The 22,299-nt window shown below is 41.9% G+C and overlaps 1 protein-coding gene and 1 long non-coding RNA gene across 13 annotated transcripts in view; one reads left to right on the plus strand and one right to left on the minus strand.

Annotated features, from left to right (window-relative positions):
- LOC146649315 (uncharacterized) overlaps nucleotides 1-19,844 on the minus strand; it is a 90,366-nt gene extending 70,522 nt beyond the window's left edge. For 8 of the 12 annotated variants that reach the window (XM_085385855.1, XM_085385856.1, XM_085385858.1 and 5 more), the window contains exon 1: nucleotides 19,397-19,843. In XM_085385855.1, the coding sequence (XP_085241981.1) occupies nucleotides 19,397-19,404 (8 nt within the window). In that variant the 5' untranslated portion in view covers nucleotides 19,405-19,843. Of the gene's footprint in view, nucleotides 1-19,396 lie in introns of all 12 variants that reach the window. The other 4 variants (XM_085385860.1, XM_085385867.1, XM_085385865.1 and 1 more) reach the window with 4 other exon arrangements.
- Nucleotides 3,602-4,935, plus strand: LOC146649317 (uncharacterized). Its single transcript, XR_014908183.1, has 3 exons — nucleotides 3,602-4,250; nucleotides 4,389-4,671; nucleotides 4,799-4,935. It is a non-coding gene; the product is annotated as an uncharacterized LOC146649317 (long non-coding RNA).
- Nucleotides 19,845-22,299: the final 2,455 nt, after the last annotated feature.

Here is a 22,299-nt window from a genome sequence, read left to right on the forward strand (position 1 = left end):
AAGTTAGGTGTGAATGCTTGTCTGTCTCTATGAGTTAGCCTTGATCTAGCCAGGATGTACCCCACTTCATAACAGCACACCACCAAGCAACGTGGAACATGGATTACCCCCCCCCCCCCCCCCCCCCCCCCCTCGCCAAAAGCGCGATGATTGCTAAAGTGGTTAAAAAAAAAGGTTAGTGTATTTTTCGTGTTGTTGACGTTCATATTACAAATATGGCTCATCATAAAGGAAGTAATGAAACTGTAAATGGCACTAAGGCAAGATTGTTTTGAGGATCAGGTCAAGCTTCATTAAAACCTGATGAAGCTTGAGCATGTATGTGGTGGATCCAGATGGCTTAATTCAAAACTGCATAATATGACATTGGGACTGGTTAAGGACTCTGATCTCTTGGTGACCTTTTAAAGAATTTGAAGACATAAACTGACACTACGTAGTTTACCTAAAATACTCCAAAACATTACTGTCATAGACAGGATTTGAATTTTTCTTTTGGTACTTTGTTTCTATCGTCTAACTTTAGTATGTAACCCATTGAATTGTGTTTAAATAAATATATTTTTGTGTTGTCACATCTATTTTATGTATGTATAGCCAATAGGGCATGTAAACAACAGAAGTTGATCCAAAGTGCTTTAGAAACCGGCGCATTTTCATTTCAGGTCTCCAAAAAACAACCCAGTTTCACAGAAAACTGAAAGGTGTGTTTTGTTGCATTAACTAATTATTGTGGACACTAATAATCACAGTGACTTAGAGCAAATTTAAGATAGTTCAACTCATGAGTCATGACACACTGCTCTACCCTACATATGCTGCCTTTATAGGTTGAAAGTAATGGTATCGGTATTTATTTGGTATTGATACCAAAACCTGCAGTATGGCACACTACTAGTGGATACACACCTGATGCCTGATGAGCTGTGCTTTTGATGGAAAAGTACACAACTAGCCTCTATGCAACTTATCATCTTGCCAAACACATGCCAGCCTGAACTGGAGGCTAAAACGCCGGTTGCTCTTAGTCACAACAATCCTACAGAGGTTTGAACCAACGACAGCAGGGGCAGACAGTAGCGGGTTGGGAGGGGCGTGTAATTGTTTCAGGCGGCTCTCATTAATTAATTTCCCTCCTTCATTTAAACTGAAAATGCTACATAGGTCTGGGAGGTATAGGCAATGATACAGAAGGAGCGACATGAATACTGAGAGCGGGAAGAGACACGGAGAAAGACGAGAGGGAGAGAGAGGGAGTGCATCCCGCTCCCATCAGCATGGCAGCGAGCAGCTAGCTGTCACACAAAGACACAATGAGGCCCGGCAACAAACAGCCACTTAAAAAACAGCCTGGCAACAGAGAGCAAATTCAATTAGAGAAGTAATTAGTAGATACAGGGCCAGGCAGCGGGCTGCGGCGATGCCACAACACAGGAATTAATAGGCGCGGATAGGAGGAGGACGCTGTCATAATTAAGAGGCAATCACCTATGTCAATGAATACCTAAAAAAAAAAACACAGCCCCCCAACGCAAAACTATTAATTCAGTGATCAAAAATATTTCAGGAGATGATTAATACAGCAAATTCATTTTAAAAGACTAATTTCTGGAAAGATAGCAAGACAATTGCACATAATGTAGCCCGCCCGGCATTTATATTGCTAATTAAATTTTTTCTTTCTGATAATTTGTATTGGAAGGATTGCTTTTCTCTCTCCTTCCTCCCCTCCCACGTGTGTTTGCTTCTTCGCGAGTTGTGAACCAACGGAGGCAGTGTTGCAGCAGTGAATAGACTGCAGAGGCTGCTGAACGGTGTGGCTTCAGAAAAACACGAATTGCTGCCATGCATGGGCGAAAAACACAAGAACATGAAATAACCCCCCCCCCTCCCGAAAAAACAAAATAAGCAAACAAAAAAAAAAAAAACCGCTCACCACTTCCATCTTTCCCTCCATCAACATTCTCTCCAGACTCCACAGATACAAAAAGACCAAGCACTTAAATTAGATGATAAGGACGTGAAATAGTTTATTGATTGATTTGCTTCCCTCTTGTTGTGGGGTACATTGGAGGGCGACGGCAGCTATCATTCCACGCCAATGGCTTCTCTGTCGCTAATTACTCTAGTTTTTAAATCCCTCAGATGAGCCACCGAGGTTTCGTACAACAAACAGGAGAGCTTTGAAAAAGCAAAGGGACAAGGACAGATCTGAAGGCTGAAGGGAATCATCAGAGAGTGTAAAGAACAAGAGAAGCTGGTTAGCTTCAGCGTTTCACATGCAACAAGCGACAGGATTTTATGGTGTTGGGCCTGATGTTGCTTTCATGCATGTTGGTGTGGAAATTCTTAGAATGTCTTAAAGCCACTGATCTGAGCAATACTCACATAGCAGCCCAGAGAAGCTGCAGGGCAATAGGTCTATAAATACAACAGGAATGAATGACTAGCAAAGCCACACAGTTAATGAGCATGTGCAGATATAAACAACGTAGCTGACACAAAGTAAGCACAAGGAGAAATCTGGATGCTTGTATGATAAGGATCTTTCATGATCAGAGCACCAGTGGTACAAAGAAAAAGATTTACTGATTTCACCTTACTTCCATTTGTTTGGCTGTTCTCAGGAAAACTCCTAGAAAAAGAAAAAGAAAACATGCAATACAAAAATACTTGAACACAAAAAACAGAAACTGCCACTCAGTGGCAAAGAAAAAAGAGAAGAGAAAAAGCATCACAGCATAATATTATAATGTAATGTAATACCACGTAAAAACTGAAAAACGCGGTCCACACTTCCATCAGCAGGTCTAAAATTACCAAAGTTTTTTTATTCAAGGTCAAAATTAAGCATTTGTGTGTCTGTTGCTTTTACAAGTAAAGAAAGCACTACTATACGTTCATCCGTGATCCACCAATTCGTAATGAGCCTAATCAGGAATTTCTCTGTAATTTCAACCCATCTGTTTCATACATCATTACACTATAAACCTTCTAAACTTAACTTAAAAAATTAGAACAGCTTCCTCACCAAAGCTTAAAAAAAAGGGCTATAAACCAGCGTGAGAAAGACAGTTACCAACATTAAACACCATGCTCTCAATAGTCACGCTATAATAAATGAAACTTTTTATGTGACACATTTTTCTGGTGTGGTCTGGTGTTTATATTGGCTGACTAATTTTGTGCTCAGCTGCAAAACGTACGATAACCTTTTACCACCTCGAGGTTTCTCTTTATGATCTCAGAAACAGAATTCTTACCTTTATTTATGACATTGTAGTTTTCTGCGCTAAAACTTTTATTGACCTAAAACAATTACACAGGGTTTTTTTTCAAACAAAAGCTAAATGATTTGTATTTTCAAATGTATATCGTGATAAATATTTTTGGTCATATCGCCCTGCTCTAATCTGTTGTCCATCTTTAATGATCCTGTGCAAACTGTAGCCTCAGTTTCCTATTCTTCTTACCTAACAGAAGCGCAACCCAGTATGATATTTTGCTACTGTAGCCTAATTGCTTCAAGGTTCAACGTGTTGTGTGATCAAAGATGCTCTTCTGCATATCTTGGTTTTACAGTTTTTCTTGATTGCCTAAACACTATAACCAGGCCTCTAAACTAAAATTTCAAAACCGTAACGCTATTGTTCAAAAAGCTCACCCATTTCCCTGAACTATAAACACTATTCCCTGCTTTGACACATGACTCAAATTTGGTGAACTGTTACTGCAAAACTCTACACACAAATCCCTACATTTTACAGTGCTTACACCATGTAGTCATTTAGAAAGCACTAGCATGCAATAATGTTAACTTAAGTCAGCATAGCTTGAGCTCAATTAGCACACAATTAACCAGGTGGAAACACTAGGAGTCAAAATTTAGCACACACCAATCAGAACCTGCGATGGATAGATAAAAGGGCCAAAGTCAGCTCATTCAGGTTTGAAACAATGGATCCAAAGAGATGCAAAGGAAGAGGACGTGGTGGAGAAAGAGGACATGGTGAAAGAGGAGGACGTGGTGAAAGAGGAGGACGTGGTGAAGGAGGTGGAGAACGACGGCGACAAGGAAGGGGAAGAGCAAGGGCAAGAAGACAGTCAGTCTCGGATGAAATTCGAGCCACTTTAGTTGACCATGTCCTTGTCCATGGGATGACTATGAGGGAGGCTGGGCAACGAGTACAACCGAATTTGAGTCGCTTCACTGTTGTCTCCATCATCAGAACCTTCAGGGAGGAAAACAGGTAGGTGTACTTGCAGTAAGACTGCTTTGTACAGTAACGTTTAAGTTACTGAACTTATGTGTCTTGAGTATGTTTCCATTATTTGCCTGTAAAATGAATGTGTGACAGTTACAGTAATGAGTGCTTCTATTTTTGTAGGACACAGAGACGACCACCTGGTGGAGGCAGGTTAAGGCTTTTGTTGGAGGAGCAAGAGAGGGAACTTGTAAACATGGTAATTGCAAATAATGTAATCTGCCTGCAAGAGATTCAAAGGAGAGTGATTGAGGATGATCATCTTTTTCGAGGCATAAATGCCATCAGCCTCTCCACAATTGACCGCATCCTCCGAAAGAATCAATTCCGGATGAAACAGGCATACCGAGTCCCTTTCGAACGAAACTCTGACAGAGTGAAAAACCAACGTGTGGAATATGTTCAGGTATGAGTTTGGATATTGTATAAAGTATTGTGTACCATCACAGCATGGCAGTTTATGCTGCCATTTCAGCACTCTTGAACTGTGGTTCAGGGTACCGATTGACTCTACTGTGTTATGTGTTTTGCAGAGAATCTTTGAGATTGAAGGACGGCCTGTTCCCCATGAAATAATCTTTGTGGATGAGGCAGGTTTTAACCTGACCAAAAGAAGGAAAAGGGGGAGGAACATAATTGGCCATCGGGCTATTGTAAATGTCCCTGGTCAGCGTGGGGGGAATGTCACTATGTGCGCAGCCATCAGCCAACGAGGGGTACTCCACCGCCATGCCGTACTAGGACCCTATAACACTATGCTTCTCCTTGCTTTTCTTGATGGTTTAAGACAACATATGTTCCAGCTGGACTACAGGGAACCAGCACAGCCAGAGCAGCCTCACTACGTTGTTGTGTGGGATAACGTCAGCTTCCATCGCGCTGCTCTGGTTCGTGACTGGTTTACCAATAACCCAAGGTTTTCTAATATCTTTCTGCCTGCATACTCTCCCTTTCTAAACCTGATAGAGGAGTTATTTTCGGCATGGCGGTGGAAAGTGTATGACCGAGAACCTTATGTCCGTGTTCACCTCCTTCAGGCCATGGAAGAGGCCTGCCTAGACATATCAGTAGATGCATGCCAGGGGTGGATCAGGCATGCAAGAGGATTTTACCCCCGCTGCCTGGCTGGGGCCAATATAGCCTGTGATGTGGATGAGATTCTTTGGCCTGACCCAGACCAAAGACAAGATGCTGAGGTGGGATAATGTTTCTGGTGTGTGTTGTACTGTATAGTACATGAATGACAATGTGCCACTGTACATACATTGGTTGTGTCTTTTGTGTTTATCATGTGACAAGGGTTTTGAAGGGGAGAACCATAAGCAACCTATTTGTTTTGGAACTATTGTTTTGAATTAATTGTACCAGTGTGCAAAACTCTGTTGTGGTGTGTGTGTTTTTGAGGGCTTGTGTTTGATGTCTGAGGGCAAAGTTTGGTTTTTCAGCAGGAGTGAATAGTTTTGGGTGTAGAGCTTCATTTTGACCTGGAAATAGGATGTTTGGGAAATTGAGTGAGATGTTATGGATTTGTGTTTACAGTTGTGAGGATATGAGGCGTAGTTTCAAGAAATGTGTTTTAGCAATCGAGAAAAACTGTAATACATGATGATTAATTTAAGTTATTGTTCCCATCCTTGGAACAGCTTGAAGCAGTCTCGCCATTCTCTTCTCACCTCTGCCAACAACAAGGTATTTTCTCTGCAGAGAACTGCCACTCACTGGTTATTTTCCCTTTTTCTGATCATTCTCTGTAAAGTATAGAGGTGCTTGTGTTGGAAAATCCTAGTTTCTCTCAAATGCTCAGTCCAGCCCATCTGACACAGACAATCGTGTCACATTCAAAAGTACCAAACACTCTTCTGCAATGACCCGCTTCAGTTGATCTGACTGTAAACAACTATTAGAGGTGTTAGACTTATGATGGGTTGTGTTTCTACACCAAACTTTACTAAACTTCTCAAAATCCATCACTTACTGTAAATGCCTCTATCAAGACCTGAGAATGGCTCAGAAAGTTTCAAAATCAATCAAGAACCCAGCTGGACGTTGGAAGATTAGTGTCTATTTATTTTATCCATGCATAGACATAAAAAGTAAAGTAAGGGCTCTATTAAATTCAACAAAAACCATACAATAACCAAGAAATGATTGACTTCTGTGCTTTGTATTAAATAAGTAAAATCAAGCAAGTGCAGATGACTTTAACCTGATTTTGAGAACACAAAATCAACAAAGAAAAAAAAAATGCAAATGAAAACTATTTACCGTTGGCTCGAAAAGTCCACACATTTTATCTTCTAAGTGGAAATGAAAGCGGGGCCTACACGTCGCAGAGGGGCCCAGACTGTGATGATGAGCTGAGTTTCCACATCCACATCTTTTAAATACAGATTTAGTTTCTTAGGTTCTGTTAGAAAATGGAAGGAGATCTCCATATGCAGAATTTACATATTCATCTTTGACAGTTGGGGGTTATTTTGGGTCCTATTTGGGAGTGATGTGAGAAAGAAAATATCCACTTAGCCATATCACCTCCAGCGATCGGGACTCATAAGCCTGGCAATAGGCTGAGAGGGGAGGATAACACTAATGTGGCCTCAGATTTCTATGCAGGACTAGTTAATGCTATTTACTGAGGAAGGTAGATGATCGACTGCGGAGCAGAGAGGAGAAGGGAGGGAAGGAGATGGACATTAAGTGGCCTTCGGAGTCTGTGGCCGCTGCTTTAAGAGAGCCAATTACCAGGCTAATGGAGTTAATGCCAGAGATGAGATGAGCTTGGGAGATGAGAGGAGAGAAAGGATAGCGTGGTGGTGGTGGTGGAGGGGGGGGGGGGGATCCTGACAGTGAGACAAGCCGCAGCAGAGAGAACGATTAGTGTTTGTTAATCTGATGGGCAAATCATTAAGCATCAAACATTACCGCAGCACGTCGTGAGGAAAGAAACCGAAACGGGGATGCAGGGCCAAGGACACCCGGACCAGATCTGTCCCGCGGTTTCATGATCCGTCATGTTAGGCTGAAGATTAAAAGTGTGATCTCCGGGCTTATAAACGATTTAGCCAATTACCAACGTTATCTAAAAACGCTTTAATTTGCCATTCAGAGCTGCAACAGGGGCCCTCGGAGCCGTCAATGAGGGTGATTAGAGCCCCCGATTGCAGCTTCGAAAAGGTCCCAAACAGCTGCTGTCAGAGTGACTTGGAGATGTCAACGCAGGAAAAAACTCCACTTCAGAGGCTGGCATCTGATTAGAGAGGAGAGGAGAGGAGAGGAGAGGAGAGGAGAGGAGAGGAGAGGAGAGGAGAGGAGAGGAGAGGAGAGGAGAGAAGAGGAGAGGAGAGGAGAGGAGAGGGTAGAAGGGGGCAAGAGAAGAAGAGATTGAGATTAGAAAAGAGAGCAAAGAAGAGGTGGAAAACCTGAGTTGGTCGGCTGCCAGCAAGCTCAGTGTAACAGGGAAGGCCCATCTGCACTCTCCGACACTCAAGATGGCAGATGTAGAAGCAGATTGATTTTCATTCAGCTGTCATGATACACAAGTGGAGGAAGAAAATACACACGCTGGCGAGCACACACACACAATCATGGTGTTTGAGAGCTCTGTCAAGTGCCTGGGCTGCTGTTGGCTGTCGGTCTGCCAAGCTGTTTCTCTCCTTCCTGTCATTTCCTCATTCCCTCCCTCTCTCACGCTCTCTTCCTCCCTCTGTCTCTCTCTCAACGAGCGCTAGAAGCATCTAAACACCACATCTGGCGCTCAAATTAAATCATTTACAGTCCATAGAGAGAAGCGGCGTTTAGTGACAATACAGCCGGTGGGGAATCAGCGTGTTTTCTCTAAGCTCTGACACCAATCGTCTCCTCTGGCATCTGATTAGATGTCATTGCGGAGCTGTTCAGATGCGCGAGACGTGTTTTCTTGCTCGCACGCTACAAAATCAGAGGGGTTGAAAATGTCATGGAGGGAGCTGATCATCTGCTGGCGTCGCCTCTGACACCTGCACTCCTTTCTCTCTGCTTCCATCTGCGGGTCTGTTAACTTGAGCAGATTTTATTTTTTTTGCACCATGTTTTCTCTTTCTACCTCTACAAACGTTTATAAGGTCACCTATGAGCTGGCTTCAGAATTCATAGGGTAATTAAAAAAATGTTGTAATATAACAGTGAATCGCCGCAGTCTTTCAAAGTCATCTTCCACTGACAAAAATAATAATAATAATAAAATAAGCAAACTGCAGGTGGAGCTGCCGGCTGTATCGGTCAGCTCCCAGTTTACATAAGACTTAAAATACTATTAGAGCCAAGGATAATTAGAGCCAGTCAGACTGTATCAGATCAAACTGATCTCAATAGAAAGAGCGCTGGCTACCAGTGAAGAGAAAAAAAGCAATAATATTTGTTGTTTTACCTGTTTGCACTCTTTTTGTCATGTCAAAAAGCACATTTTTCCATAATGACTATCATCTGCTAAAAGATAAATCAGGTATTAAACATATAGACGCTTGCAGCACCCAGACTGAGCTATGTATAACTTTACCAAGGTCAGGTCAAATCTAACAACTGAGTGAATCCAAGAAGAGCTCCAAATTTAACGTTTCATTCAGAGTTCTAAACATTGCATTCAAAGGCCATTATAGAAAACAACTGAACATCCAGCCACTGTTACAATGGCTTCATCAAACACAGCACAGGCACTGCTTTGAGCCTAGTTCTGCTGGAGGTTTCTTCCTGTTAAAAGGGAAGTTTTTCCTTCCAACTGTCGCCAAGGGGTCAAGCGCCTTGAGGCGACTGTTATTGTTATTTGCCGCCATATAAATAAAACTGAACTGAACTGAACCTATTCAACCTTGATTTAAAGTAAAGTCGCCACACAGATTATACTTGTATAACCTTTGTATAACCTATATTTGTGTTTTAAGTCAAATCTCAGTGCAAGTCAGGCTTTAGGCACACAGGCCTAGAGACCAGTCGCTGATTTGTATTCCCTGATTGGTTGGTGATTGGTCGTTGGGGGTTGGTGGTTTTTGCCAGGTGAAATCAGTCACAAAAAGGGTGCCGTACCAAGAAAACTCCTTGGGATTGCTGTGGTTATCAGAGGATTGCCATGCAATGCAGCTTGCATGGGAGATTCCAGTTTCACCGCCAACACAAAGTCAGTAACAGAGAGCGTTTTGGTCCAAAAACTGAGAGTTGCACTTGCTGAAATGTGTTGAATGCAGCTCTAAGGCACAACCTTTACTCTGAGGGTGTTTGCAGACAAATCAGCATCCTCCATGCAACCTGCAAGCCACTCTGGCAATCTGCTATAGACACAGTATACCTCACTGTGACCACTTTCACTTAGTGACAACAAGTAACCTTTCACAACCACTCACCAACTAGTCAGGGAATAATTATTTTTGTCCTCATAAACTTATCAGCATTTTTTTTCATAAGGTCATAATTCAAGGGAGCAGAAGGATTGTTTCCCCATAGATTTTTATACAAATGTAACTTTTTTAAAGAAAGAAAGAAAAAAGAAAGACTTCCCCCTGCTGGTCATTAGGGAGAGAGTTCTTTTTTAAAAATGATACCCCTGATTCAGACCCAGAGGCTACCTCCAATTTTTAAGTGCCTCCAGCACTACCAGTGTAGAATACTATGTGGGACGTATAGGTCAGGGTGGATGAGCATGAAGTGCGTGTGACTTTCATTCAGTAGAACAGAGTTTCCGTCTTACTACAGACATGTAATTAACCGGCATGCAATTAATTCTGTTTTTATTAACAACAATCCACAATTTTCTCTGACCGTAATCAAGTGGTTTAACCCTAATCAGACCACATTCATAGCATATCTGGCACAACCACATTCGTTCCAAAACCTTTTGCAGCTGCTATTCCAAAATATTGTTGACATCCTTCAGTGTAATAAGGTTTTACACCATTGTCTACTTCACTTTCTTTCTTTTTCAGTAGGTTTGGTAAGACACCACTGCTCATGACAGGCTGAATATGTCTTTGCATTGCTCTTTAGTTCAACATGAACCATTTTTTGCAAATAACTGCTTCTGCAATAGCTATAGAGTGGAGCCACAATCAATTAATAGTGTAATTAAGTGTCCCTGAATGTCATCTACTGAACTCAGTTCATTCAATATAAATACTATTTTGAATAGTTTTTAAAACCTGCAGCAGATAAGAAAAAAAACAAGCCAATCACTGCTTTTTACTGGTGTTCTGTGATGCATTTTATAATGGTTATCAACTGTTTCTTTGGTGCAGTACACTTTAAAAGGTCCATCTTGAAAGTTTTTAGTTCCAAAAGACTCGATATGTATTCATCAGAATACACATCGAGAAGGCAATGAGGTCGGTCCATTAGCATCAAGACGAATTCCATTTCATTTGTGAAAATGATTCAAATGAGATTGTTCAAATCAAAAGTGCAATAATGCCAATCCATTAGTAGCCTGTTTAGGAAAACAAGATCTCAGGACTCAATAAAAGACTAAATGACTTGTTAAGACAGAGATTTACTTCATAAAAGGTATCGTGGCAATTCAGTCCCACTAAAAGCACAAAAAACACGCTCTCACATGACAACTACTGTGCACAATATGTCCACACACTCCAAAAGCGAACAATAATGACCACCAGGGCTCTGTCAATCAGCTGACAGTGACACTTATAAAACATTCCACTCTCTGCTAATCACATTCAGCCATCATTAACCACTGCTCTGTCAAAGACTAATTCAGGCCTAATAAAATCATGAAATATTTCTTCTTCATCATCTTTTTTTTTTGCCAAAGAACTCAGAAACATGGTTTTAGAGATTTGGGGAAGCATGATAGAAGACTATTGACTTGTAGCTTAGCCTGGGAATGTAGTGACTCCTGTGAAATCCCTATAAAATGCGAGACTGGTGGTCATCCATCATTATAGTCAGACAGCACAGGCCTTTGTTTGTCCAGCACCGGCCAGCGCTGGACTGGCCTGGCTAACAGAGAGACTGTAATGTGTGTGTATGAGAGAGTCTGAGAGAAAGACAGCTGAAACAGAAACAGTGTGAAACAGAAAGCAGTGTGAGAGTGCGAGAGAGGGAGGCAGTTGACCTGGTGTCAATTAGGAGCCCATATTGTTCCATTCCCTGGGGGCGAGGCCGACTCTGAAACATTAAATCATTTCATTCACTTCAAACCGATCCTGCTGCCCCCACCCCCCCAAGCATTGCCTGTGTGCCCGAAATCTCCCACTGCCTGCTGCTTTGGCGACATTTTCACTAAACTGTGGATTGGATGAAAGCAGCTTGGATCTCGGAGGCTGTGATACTGCAGTGGTGCCTCATTTAGAAGGCAACGAGGTAAAAGACCAAAAGAAAGGCTGTTTTAGTTATCAGATATTGGGTGAACCTTCTTGTTTGCTTAATTCAAGGAACAGCAGGAATGCAATACATTTTAAACCACAAGTTTCTTTTACATATATTTTTGAGCCGAAATTTACACTGCAAAGGTATGATGGTGGTATAAATGACCTCTTAGGATCCTAATCATGGAGACTTTTGCTTTGTCTCAAGTGGAAATGGAAGTTATGATGATTAAGATCAGGTTTTACCATATGGAGAAATAATTGTCCAGGTGGTGCAGAATAGCATATACTTTAGCATTTAATATTTCTTATGGAACATCACTTGATATCAGCAGGACAAAGTGAACACACGTTACAGCAGGCATGGTAATCCAATACTGAAGTCTTCAACTCCCATAAAGTTTCATATAGTCAACCTCATCATCACTATGGATGACTCTGCTAGTGCTTTAGTTACATTCAGAAGAATATATATAACCTCACAGCTGGAACCTCTTCGTTCAGTTTTATTTAGCATATTGTAAAATGTTCAGCGCACCAGGTGTCTCACTGTTGGTGTCCTGACAAGGTTTTGTTTTGTTTTTGTTTTTTTAAAAACTATAATATATGTGACTGTTAAATACAGTTAACAGCTTTTAATGCCACTGAAATGGATGGTTAGGTCACAGTTCAAAGTGTGAGTAACTATTTTTGTATGTGGACCTTATTCTTGATTTAAACACAAGTACTTACAGGACATTCCTAAACTGAATTCAACATCTCCACTCTGAAGCAGACTTTAATTTATAGAGACTGTATGGGCTGGAGATCATGCTTTCTACTGTTCAAACTTGTTTTAATTTGCTTCTTTCTAACAATAAGGACATAATCTTAACAATATAAGTGAAATACTGAGTTGACTTTGCTTGATTTAAAATGAAACAGCCATATTAAATCACATGTTTTGCTTGGGTGGGAAGTATCCAGCTCAGCAGCTTGTTTTTGTTGGCGCTTTCTAGTCTGAGAAAGCATTTCATGTACTTCTAACACTAACTGAAGACTTGTTAATTGAAAATTATCTTCACACAGCAGAAAATATTAATGAACAAAGATCACATTAACACAGTATCCACAGTATCTACTAAATACCAACAAATGAAAACTAAAATAACTCTTATGTCACGTTTTACAGCTAAAATTGAATTTGGATAAGATTTTGATCGAGTTTGCGTGCACAGTTATGTTTGGAAATTATCGCCTAAGCACTGTTAAACTTCATGCAAATTCTCAAAACTGATTTAGTAATAAATCCCATATTTCCGATCATTGTTTGTTGGTGGCAGACTCTAAATCAGCTTTTCCATAAAATCCTCTCTGACAAAATGTGACAAACTATTGTTGTTCTTTGTCTCCATATCGCTCTAATCCTCTTTCTCTTTTTCTGCCTCTCCATCCCTCCATACGCTCTCCCCAACCACACAGAAAAGGCCTCAGTACTGACCGCCACATAAACACATACACAAACACACAGAGCTATGGTCGGCTCTGTGGGTCTTAGTGGGGGGCTTAGCTGTGTGGTCACATTTTACATGTGTGTGTGTTAAATTGTGAGTTGGCCTGGGTGTCACTGGGTTTTGGCTGTGTGTGTGTGTGTGTGTGTGTGTGTGTGTGTGTGTGTGTGTGTGTGTGTGTGTGTGTGTGTGTGTGTGTGTGTGTGTTTATGGCTACAGATGATGAACTTGGCCAGACTTGGGAGAGGTCTAGCCGGATTTTGTCATTCACATTGTCTGTGTAACTTGTTGGCACTTATATTGAATTGGGCTGCAGTATGCATACATGTGCATGGCTGCATCTGTGTGTGTGTGTGTGTGTGTGTGTGTGTGTGTGTGTGTGTGTGTGTGTGTGTGTGTGTGTGTGTGTGTGTGTGTGTGTGTGTGTGTGTGTGTGTGTGCGTGTGTGTATGCTTGGCAGTTGGCATAGGTATGCAGCAGATCAGTTTAAGCCTTATAAACCCATTGTTGTGAAATAAAACCATCCTTTTTGATTTGTCATAACCCCTTTGTTTGATATTCTATCCATGTTCCTGTTAATATGCAAACACACTTTGGACTAAGGCTACGTTCACACTGCAGGCGAAAGCGCATCAAATCCGATTTTTTTTGACCCTATGCGACCCATATCCGATCATGCTATGACAGTGTGAACGGCGCAAATCCGATATTTTCAAATCCGATCTGGGTCACTTTCGTATGTGGTACTGAATCCGATACATATCCGATGTTTTAGAAAGCGACTGCTGTTTGAACGGTCAAGTCGCATTAAATCCGCCTTTTACGTCACCGACACAAGACAGACGGCAATTATCAGCTCCGGAGAAGCGCCCGAGAAGACATCGCGAACGCTTCCTGGCCATCCAGTGTAGATGTTAGTGAAACTGTTGGGAAGACAATGTGAACATTTTATTTGTACTGTATAATCTGCAGATTCTGACAGAAATCTGCAGCTATCATTTGAAGCACCGCTCCTCTCTTAAACAGCAATAAGGATCATTATTAGGTTATTTACATTATTATGTAAATAACAAAATAACTTAAAGCAAAAATTGGGAAACGAAGTCCGAAGTCTGCATATTAAGGGCCATCAGTCAAACAATACTGTTGCTCTGGGTCTAAACAGAGCTCGTTGTGTGTGACAGCTTCTTTTGCGCATGCGGGCCGCTTTGAGCGTTCACACTAGAGCGCGTTTGCTGTCGCATTTTATTTGTAGTGTGAACGAGCAGACAAAAAAATCGGATTTGATCAAAAAATCGGAATTGAGCATCAAGACCTGCAGTGTGAACGTAGCCTTAGTGAATAAACTCATTTATTCAAATTGTTTATCATAGGGAAAATGTGATTTGTCAGACACTGAAGCCTAATGATAGCTTTCAAAAAGCTAACTTAGCTGCTTACCCAGTTCATTGTCCGGAGACAGGAAGGTCACACGTCATCTGCTGACAGAGAATAACTGTCGCAATATCAGGAATAAATGAGCATGAAAGAAGGGCGACATTTTATTAAGATGTCGGTGGCGTTGCGTCTTTCCTTCGTGTTGTCACTTCTTTGTTGAAGGACACCTCTTATTAGATGACAAAACTTAGATATTATTCTTCATATTTCGAGTCTGAAGGTGCAGACGCAGATTAAAATGTCCCTCCACGGCACATTAATGCCTATGAATTCTCTTCTCCTCCACCTATGTAGCCGGTGTCTTGCTACATATCTAAAACTAGTAAAAAGGGAGATGTCCTTTCCAGTAACGGTATTCAAATATGGCGGAGCAATAAAGCAGCTTCCACAGACCCGTGCTTATTCTTATGCATTTCTAACAGATTAATTACAATTACATGTGACTGCATCAGTTGACACACACAATTACACACAATGTATGGTTATGAGTACAACATTCTTTCTTTCTATTAAATAAACGTTTTAAAAAAACCTGACCATACCAAAATGTTGATGGAGTTTCATATAAGTTAAATACCAGAAAAACTGCAGCAGCCCAACTCTGACTTAATTAATAGGCAGTCACTTTGACTGATAGAACCCAAACGAAACCCTAACTTCATCATGAAAGCCAAACTGCAAGGAAAAATATATGATTCACTTACTTACTGCTTGTCATCCTAGCCCTTGCATCCAGATTACAACCTTGATCATCAAAATGTGTCTTTAGTGCGACTTAGCTTAAAGTTTTGAGCACAAACAAGTGTCAACAAGCGTGCATTTATTCCTCAGCTCCTCAGAAATGTTGCTGTGAAGTCTCCTTGTTGCTAAACCAACACAGCAGTGCCGATTAAAGTGGATTTCAAGCTCGCTGCATTTGATCAAAGTCCAGCTGATATCAGAATCACGGAGCAGCTAAGCTCTTAGAGCCAAATCCATAATAACACTCCTACACCACCCACAACAAAGAGACAGCCAACGCAAGTAAATAAATGCAGGCAGAAAATATCATTTGAGGACCCCTCCCATCTCAGTGAAATAATACTGCCGAATACAAACCTCCATAATTGGTTGAAGAATTAGGTTGATAAAAGATGGAACCTGGACACTAAATCCATTCAGCTCATCTGTTTACTGCCGAAGCCTTTTAAACAAAACTGTTGTTCTGGTTTGATAGTGTGTCACATAGATAAGTGTCTCAAAGAGTTGTGCGTTTGTATTTATTTTGTATTTATTGTTCATTGATCTCTTAACAGCAAGAAAAAAAAGAAAAAAAAAGTGAAAAGCTTTAGGTTTCCGACTGAAAAAACCCCATCACCAACGTCATACCAAGATATGTTTGATTATGTTAGCATTTTACTGCAGTTGGTCTGTCAGTTAAGCTCCATCTTCAAAAGCTGTTTTTGGAACAAATTAAAAAAAGAAAAACATCGAGCAGCGCTTTCAGCTCTCTTACTGTGCTGCACTGTCAATATTTTCCTCCTCAGCATTAACCCTAAAAACACACAGACACTAATGCGTAATGTCTTAATGTACAATAAAAGAGGAGCGACCTCTAAAAGAAGCGAATGCACGCACTTCTATCCCATACACGTGCGTGCGCCTCTCCTCTGCTTCAGGGAGCGGAAAAAAAGTTTTTCTCTGTCAGCCTCTTAAGTGGCTGGCCTTCAGCTATATTACCCTCGTTTCCTCCTCCCTCCCTCCTATCCCTCCATCTCATCTTAATGTGTTTGATAAAACATCAGGCGCAGAGGGAAGGGCACACAGCAGATGATGTGCTTTTTTGGCCGAAAACAGGCATCAACTAAAGGACGGGAATAAAGGGCTGAGTCCGCTCTGTCTGTCTGCCCGAGTCTGTCCGTCCACTCGCTGCATTAAGAAGCTGCCCGGCTTCTTTTCAAAGCCAGCCACTCTCGTCGGGCCGCTGCATCTCAGGCTTTTTGTGCCCCCCTCAATCTCTCCATCCAACCGCCACAACCACCCCCACCCCTCCTCAGCCCATTGCTGAGTGTCTGTAATGGCCCAGACGTGGAGTGGGGTAGGTGGGGGGGCGGGAGAGAAACTAAGGAAGTGAGAGAAATGGAGGAAGAAAAAGAGACCGAGCAGGAGCAACTGGAGGGTGAAGGAGAGAAGGTACAAAAGGAGGAGAGAGGGAAGTGATGGGAAAAGTGGTGGCAGAGCAGAAAGAGGGGACACAGGAGCGAGATGGACAGAAGGGGGTGGTGGGTTGGGGGGAAAGGAGGCCGAGTCTTTAGGAGGAAGCCAGGCGGCACTAAGCATCTCTGTTGCTGAGCAGTCAGGCCTGCCTGCCCCCCTGGCAATGAAAACCTTTCCATCCCCACCTCCTTCCCCCGCACCACATCCCTCTCTGACCGCAGCCTCCTCCTCTCCTCCTTTGCCCACTTCCTCTTCTCATTCCACCTCACACACTCCCACTTTCATTCAGATTTGCTACTCTTATAAGGACTTTCCAGCTCCATGCTTTACCCCTATGAACCCGAGGCCATCTCTCATTCGGTTCAGACACTTACAACATGGTCACTACATGTCTCTGTGAGGTCAGAGTACCGTACAAGCTCTAGGCTATTTTAATGACAAAGTATGTGAAAATAAAAATACTTTTCATATCCAAAATAGCATGTGAAGAACTGTAGAAGATTGTGTTTTTCTGTAGTGTGCACCCAGAGGGCAGACGGTTTAAAAGGCCCCATTTGAACTCCACCATAATGCAGTTGAAAAATTAAAACAATTATCAATGAAGATAAACTCATAAAAAGAGCAGCAGTCTCTGCACTGCACATTTCTTTGGAGCAATTTCTTTGTATGAAGAAAATCTGAAGAGGGTATTAAAGGCAATCTAAAAGGTGGAAAAGAGATTTTCAAAGATGGAAAAGTTTCAAAATCTTCCCGAAAAGTACACCGAGTCAAGTCGCAACACCTTCTTTCACAACCCAATGGGTCATGCTAATGTATCTTTTAACGTCCTGTGACAAAACACTCTGTGGCGCTTTAGAGGCACACATTGTGAAGGTGGATCAGTTCATTGAGTACAAATGGAGCTCAAATTAAAAGTTGCTTAATTTCGCAGCAGGCAGAGACACAAAGAAGGTGACTAATAACTTGCAGCAGCATCTTTTAAAAGGGTCTCGGGAATGAAAGCGGTCTTAATTTTGAGGAATACTGTCATTGGTGTGAGCCCAACAATCATCTTGCACTGATTTGTTTACAACAATTACAAGAAAAGGTAGGAATATTAACTTGCCCACACATGTCTCCGACTCAAATGAAAAGAATCGCTATTTGGCCTGTCGTCAACTTCAGTGATCCTGCTCGGTCTTCAGGACACACACACACACACACACAGACAGACACACACACACACAGTCAGTGGCCTCAGGACTAATTGCTAGATTGGAGCAGATTTTCTAGTTCAGTTCAGGGCTGTAATTGTGAGGAGAGCTGGGAGGAATGACATGGCTTCAAGCTGAGAGGACAAATCACCAGAGGCCAGCGATTAGACTGCACCAATGTTCACATATCTGTGTGTCTGTGTGTGTGTGTGTGAGAGAGAGAGAGAGAGAGAGAGAGAGAGACTATGTATGTATTGGGGGTGAGGGGTTAAGCCAACCATCTCTCACTTCCAAGTTTCTGTGGCAGTGACCCCAAAGAGGCACACGTGCACACACACAGACACACAGGCACACCAAGTTGACCCCTGCAGACTCCACGGTGCTGCACACCAGGCTGTTGAGAATAATTTGAGAGCCTACTTGCGATTTACTACAAAAGAGAAAACTACAGCTCTGCTGGATGCATTTATCTCTCTGAAAGGAAATGACAGAAAAATGAGAAAGATTGAACTTTTTTTACAACTTCTCATATCTTCTTCATGCTTGTGTGCATTGTGTAATACATCTTAACGTGCACAGAAATGCAGGCTTCAAGTTAGAGGATAAAGACAAGAGCAAGAGAGACTTTTCACCTTTGAGCTTTGACCTTTTGTCAAATGTGAGCAGGAAAAGTGCATATGGTCGCTGCAGCCTAAAATCCACAATTTAAGTAGGTTTTGAGATTGCGGTGAGTTACCGTAAAAATTACAGCTTTATGGTAACAGCATAACAAATGTTAGTATACAAGAATACTCATAATCTTAAACTAACTGCAAAAACACTAACAGAGCAGAAAAGAACTGGGACACAATCTTCTACAGTGCCCTTTAGCAAGGTATCTGCTCTTGAGACATGTATGGAAGTCCTGGTCAGCTGCTTGAGAGAATGCCTGCAGGACTTCTGTACAGCTGCTGTGTTCAGCTGATAATTCACTATAATGTTACTCTACCACAACTCTGAAATGAACACACACAGCTCCAAACAGAGCCAAAAAACAGAAAAAAATAACCATTTCCTGCAACCCACGTCTAGCTGTCTTCCTCTCCCCGCAGGGGGACCCTCAGACACAGCAGGACAGGAAGGATGCATGCCGAGAGAGATGGCAACACACACAGAGACACACACAGCAGCGCCAGCGTTTTGCTACCAGATAAACCTGCATGAAAACACTAGCACAGCCAGGAAGGCCTGCTTTAGAGACACTTATTCCTCACTCCCTCTACATCTGCACCCGCACCTGGGCTCTCTCATGGCATAGCCAGCTTTTAATAAGAGTGAGAGAGAAAGAGGAAGAAGACAAAAAAACGAAGGAGAAAGGATATAAAGATATTCGCACAGCCAATCGTACAACTCCGCATCGCTCAGCCAGCCGGTAACAGGGAATCAGGGAGTCAGTAAATCATCCAGCCCGATCTTTTCAGTCAGCTTACCTTGCCATGATGTCATGCTTGTCATTATGACAAGGGCCACAGTCCTCTCATCTGATTGGATGTAATCCAAACCAGCATTACATCCATGGCAGGGAAAGGAAAGGAGACTCCACACTCACAAAACTCTAATACTGATTTTCTGGCTCTCCTTTTTTTTTCTTTTGGTCTTGTTGCAAGCGTCTTGTTTCTCTTTTTTCGCTCCATCCTCCAGCCTAGCCTCCTAACAGGCTTCACACTTCTGCAGATTAAATGTCCTCCTACACTATGACCTGCACTATTTCTGTGACAAGTCATTTATTTCTTCACTAACACTCCATCTTCCCTACCTGGTCACCTAATTCTACTAGCATTCAGTGCGGCCTGTTATCAGTCACCACTGCCTTACCTTTTCTCACCTTAGCTGGGGCTGGGCTGCATCCCCTGCCCTCCCACCTTCTCACTTTCTCCCCCGCCTCCCTCCACCCAGCATCCCCTGGCTTGCCGTCCCCTTATCCCCCCCAGCCTTGGAGCTCGTAGCCCGGCCTCAGCTCTCCCTCTCCCTGCCTCGCCTCCAGCCTGCCTTCCCCTCCACTCTGCCTCCCTGAGCCCCAGCCTTCTGCTCAGTGTTCAAGGGGAGAGCCAGCTAGGAATGCTGTGGCTCTAGACGTTTTGTCCAAGCCCTAGGTCTCTTTCACTGAGGCAAGATTAGTTCATACAAAAACTCAACAATACACCACTGAAAGCCATTGTTGATATTCAACATTTTTCACATAGCGGAGCAGAATAGACAATGCGGCAGCCGGGAAAGCCCGAAGCGGACTAGCAGGGCTGATGGCTGATGGTATCTCAGCTGAGCGAGGCCTTAATCCCTTTTATACACACACACACACTCACGCAAGTGTACACACTCTCAACAGACTGGAGACAGCAAAATCAATACTGCTCGCTCTGTCTCTGTCTGAGTGTGGATCAGTGGGTGGATGAGTGTGATAGGAAGAAAAAAGAGTATACTGTTTGTGTGAGCGTGTGTGTGTCTGTGTGTGTGGGTGGTGTCGGACTGTCTTGAGCATTCTTAGATCTTTGTATAAGATATAAGATTTCTCAAGGTTTTCTTGCACAGGAACTAACTGAAGCAATGTGATGACAACTGTACTACAAACGAATTTAAAACAGTAAAGATTGTTGTTTTTTAATGAAACTGACACAAAACATTTAGAGATCTGTTAAGCAGCCACCTAATTTAAACCCGAGAAAGATTTCTACCTAAAATACAGTCAATACAGTCAACTCTCAGTGGAATTGTATGGTCACAACACAATCCTGCTGTTTAAGTGCCTCACAAAGGACCAAAGTGGGTTAATTTCATCAATAAAATAAAACAATACAGCACACCTCATGTTAAAAAACAGTATCTATCCACTCTGCAAATTCTGCAAACTTGGCCGAACTTTAAGCATTATAGTAACAAACACCATTTTCATATGAATTAAAGTGAAATCTAACTTTAATGTAGATATGGCTTTATTCAAGAAATCACTTCTGACTTAAAAACAGGGCCACTATGTTTTTTTACATCTCTCTATCATTTGCTACTTTTATATCTTATTTAACACAAAATTGTATTGATATCATGATTTATGGTTCACATGAAAATGAAAAGTAGGATAAAGCAGGATATGCTGTATGACTGGCCACTGGACTTTGGACTTCGCTTACTAATGGGTCATGATCACTGCACTCAAATAAATTACTTTTAATCCTCAATAAAAATGAAGCGATAATTTGGAGAAAAATGCAAATGAAGTATATAAAATGATAATAATTCCTCATTAAAAAATCAGGTAAATGTCATTTAAGTAGAATCCTTTGAATTTAACATTTCGCATGTACTTACGTAATAAGATTACATGGAAAAATTTGCCTGTAATGAAATGACAGCAATGACTCTGGGCATAAAATTTGCTTTAAGTACATGTCCATTTTTTACATACAGTCTATGGCCTCACAGTTGATGAATAAAAGGCTATTTCAGTGGTTTAAACCTGTAAACATCAAAGAACCCAGACTTTTATTCTAGTGCAACTTACCATCCCAAATAATCAATAGTTTTAAAGAAACCAGGTGGTGCTCCCAGCAACAAGTGACCTGAATCTGATGAGAGAGCAGCCCTTTAATAGACATAACACCCTTTTAAAAATCCACATGTGGGAGACACACTTGAGCTAGAATCTCTGGGTCTTCAGTCCAACTAATCACAACATAACTGGGTTATAAATATCTTCCAACGGTGAGAGCCGGGCCAGCTTTAAATTTTTTTACCTTGACACAGTGGAACGCTGCAGAGAATTTTAACTGCATTCCTTAAAGATGAACAGCAAGGAGGTACTGAAGTGTGAGAATGAAAGAGGACATTTTTTAAAAAATAAAGCACTGCCCAATTTTCAGCCACAAGGACAGCTGCTGGATTCCAACTCTGAGCATGGAATCAGTCTGAACAAGCATTTATGATTACAGCTGGTTAATGTAATGAATGCCATGTCATGTAAAACTCATAAATCAAGTCACGCCGGCGGAAACATTTCATAAAACATGATTAAAAGTGTCATGTAACACTGGGAGCAACGGTGTCAGAGTGAGACATGTTAATTGTGCACTAATGATATGTAATGAATGTCATCAGCCCCGAGGCTCCGGCTAACGAGCTAAATGAACTGGCACTAATGGGCCCGTTAGCTTATCTTAGCGCTAACATCAGCTAGCATAATAAAGGGTTTGTCTTCTGCTGACAGCGGCTGACGACTGTGAGTGGCACTGAAAGTTTCTGGAGGTGTCACATTAGAATTAGACGCTTTTTAGAAAAAGCCTTCAGATGTCAACAACAACAGGAAAACAAAGACTCGGAGGACTTTTTGTCACGCAGACGA

This window comes from Rhamphochromis longiceps, linkage group LG17, assembly GCF_057381845.1.
Source record: "Rhamphochromis longiceps isolate RC_006_pf linkage group LG17, R_longiceps_female_GT1.1, whole genome shotgun sequence".
NCBI lineage: Eukaryota > Metazoa > Chordata > Actinopteri > Cichliformes > Cichlidae > Rhamphochromis > Rhamphochromis longiceps.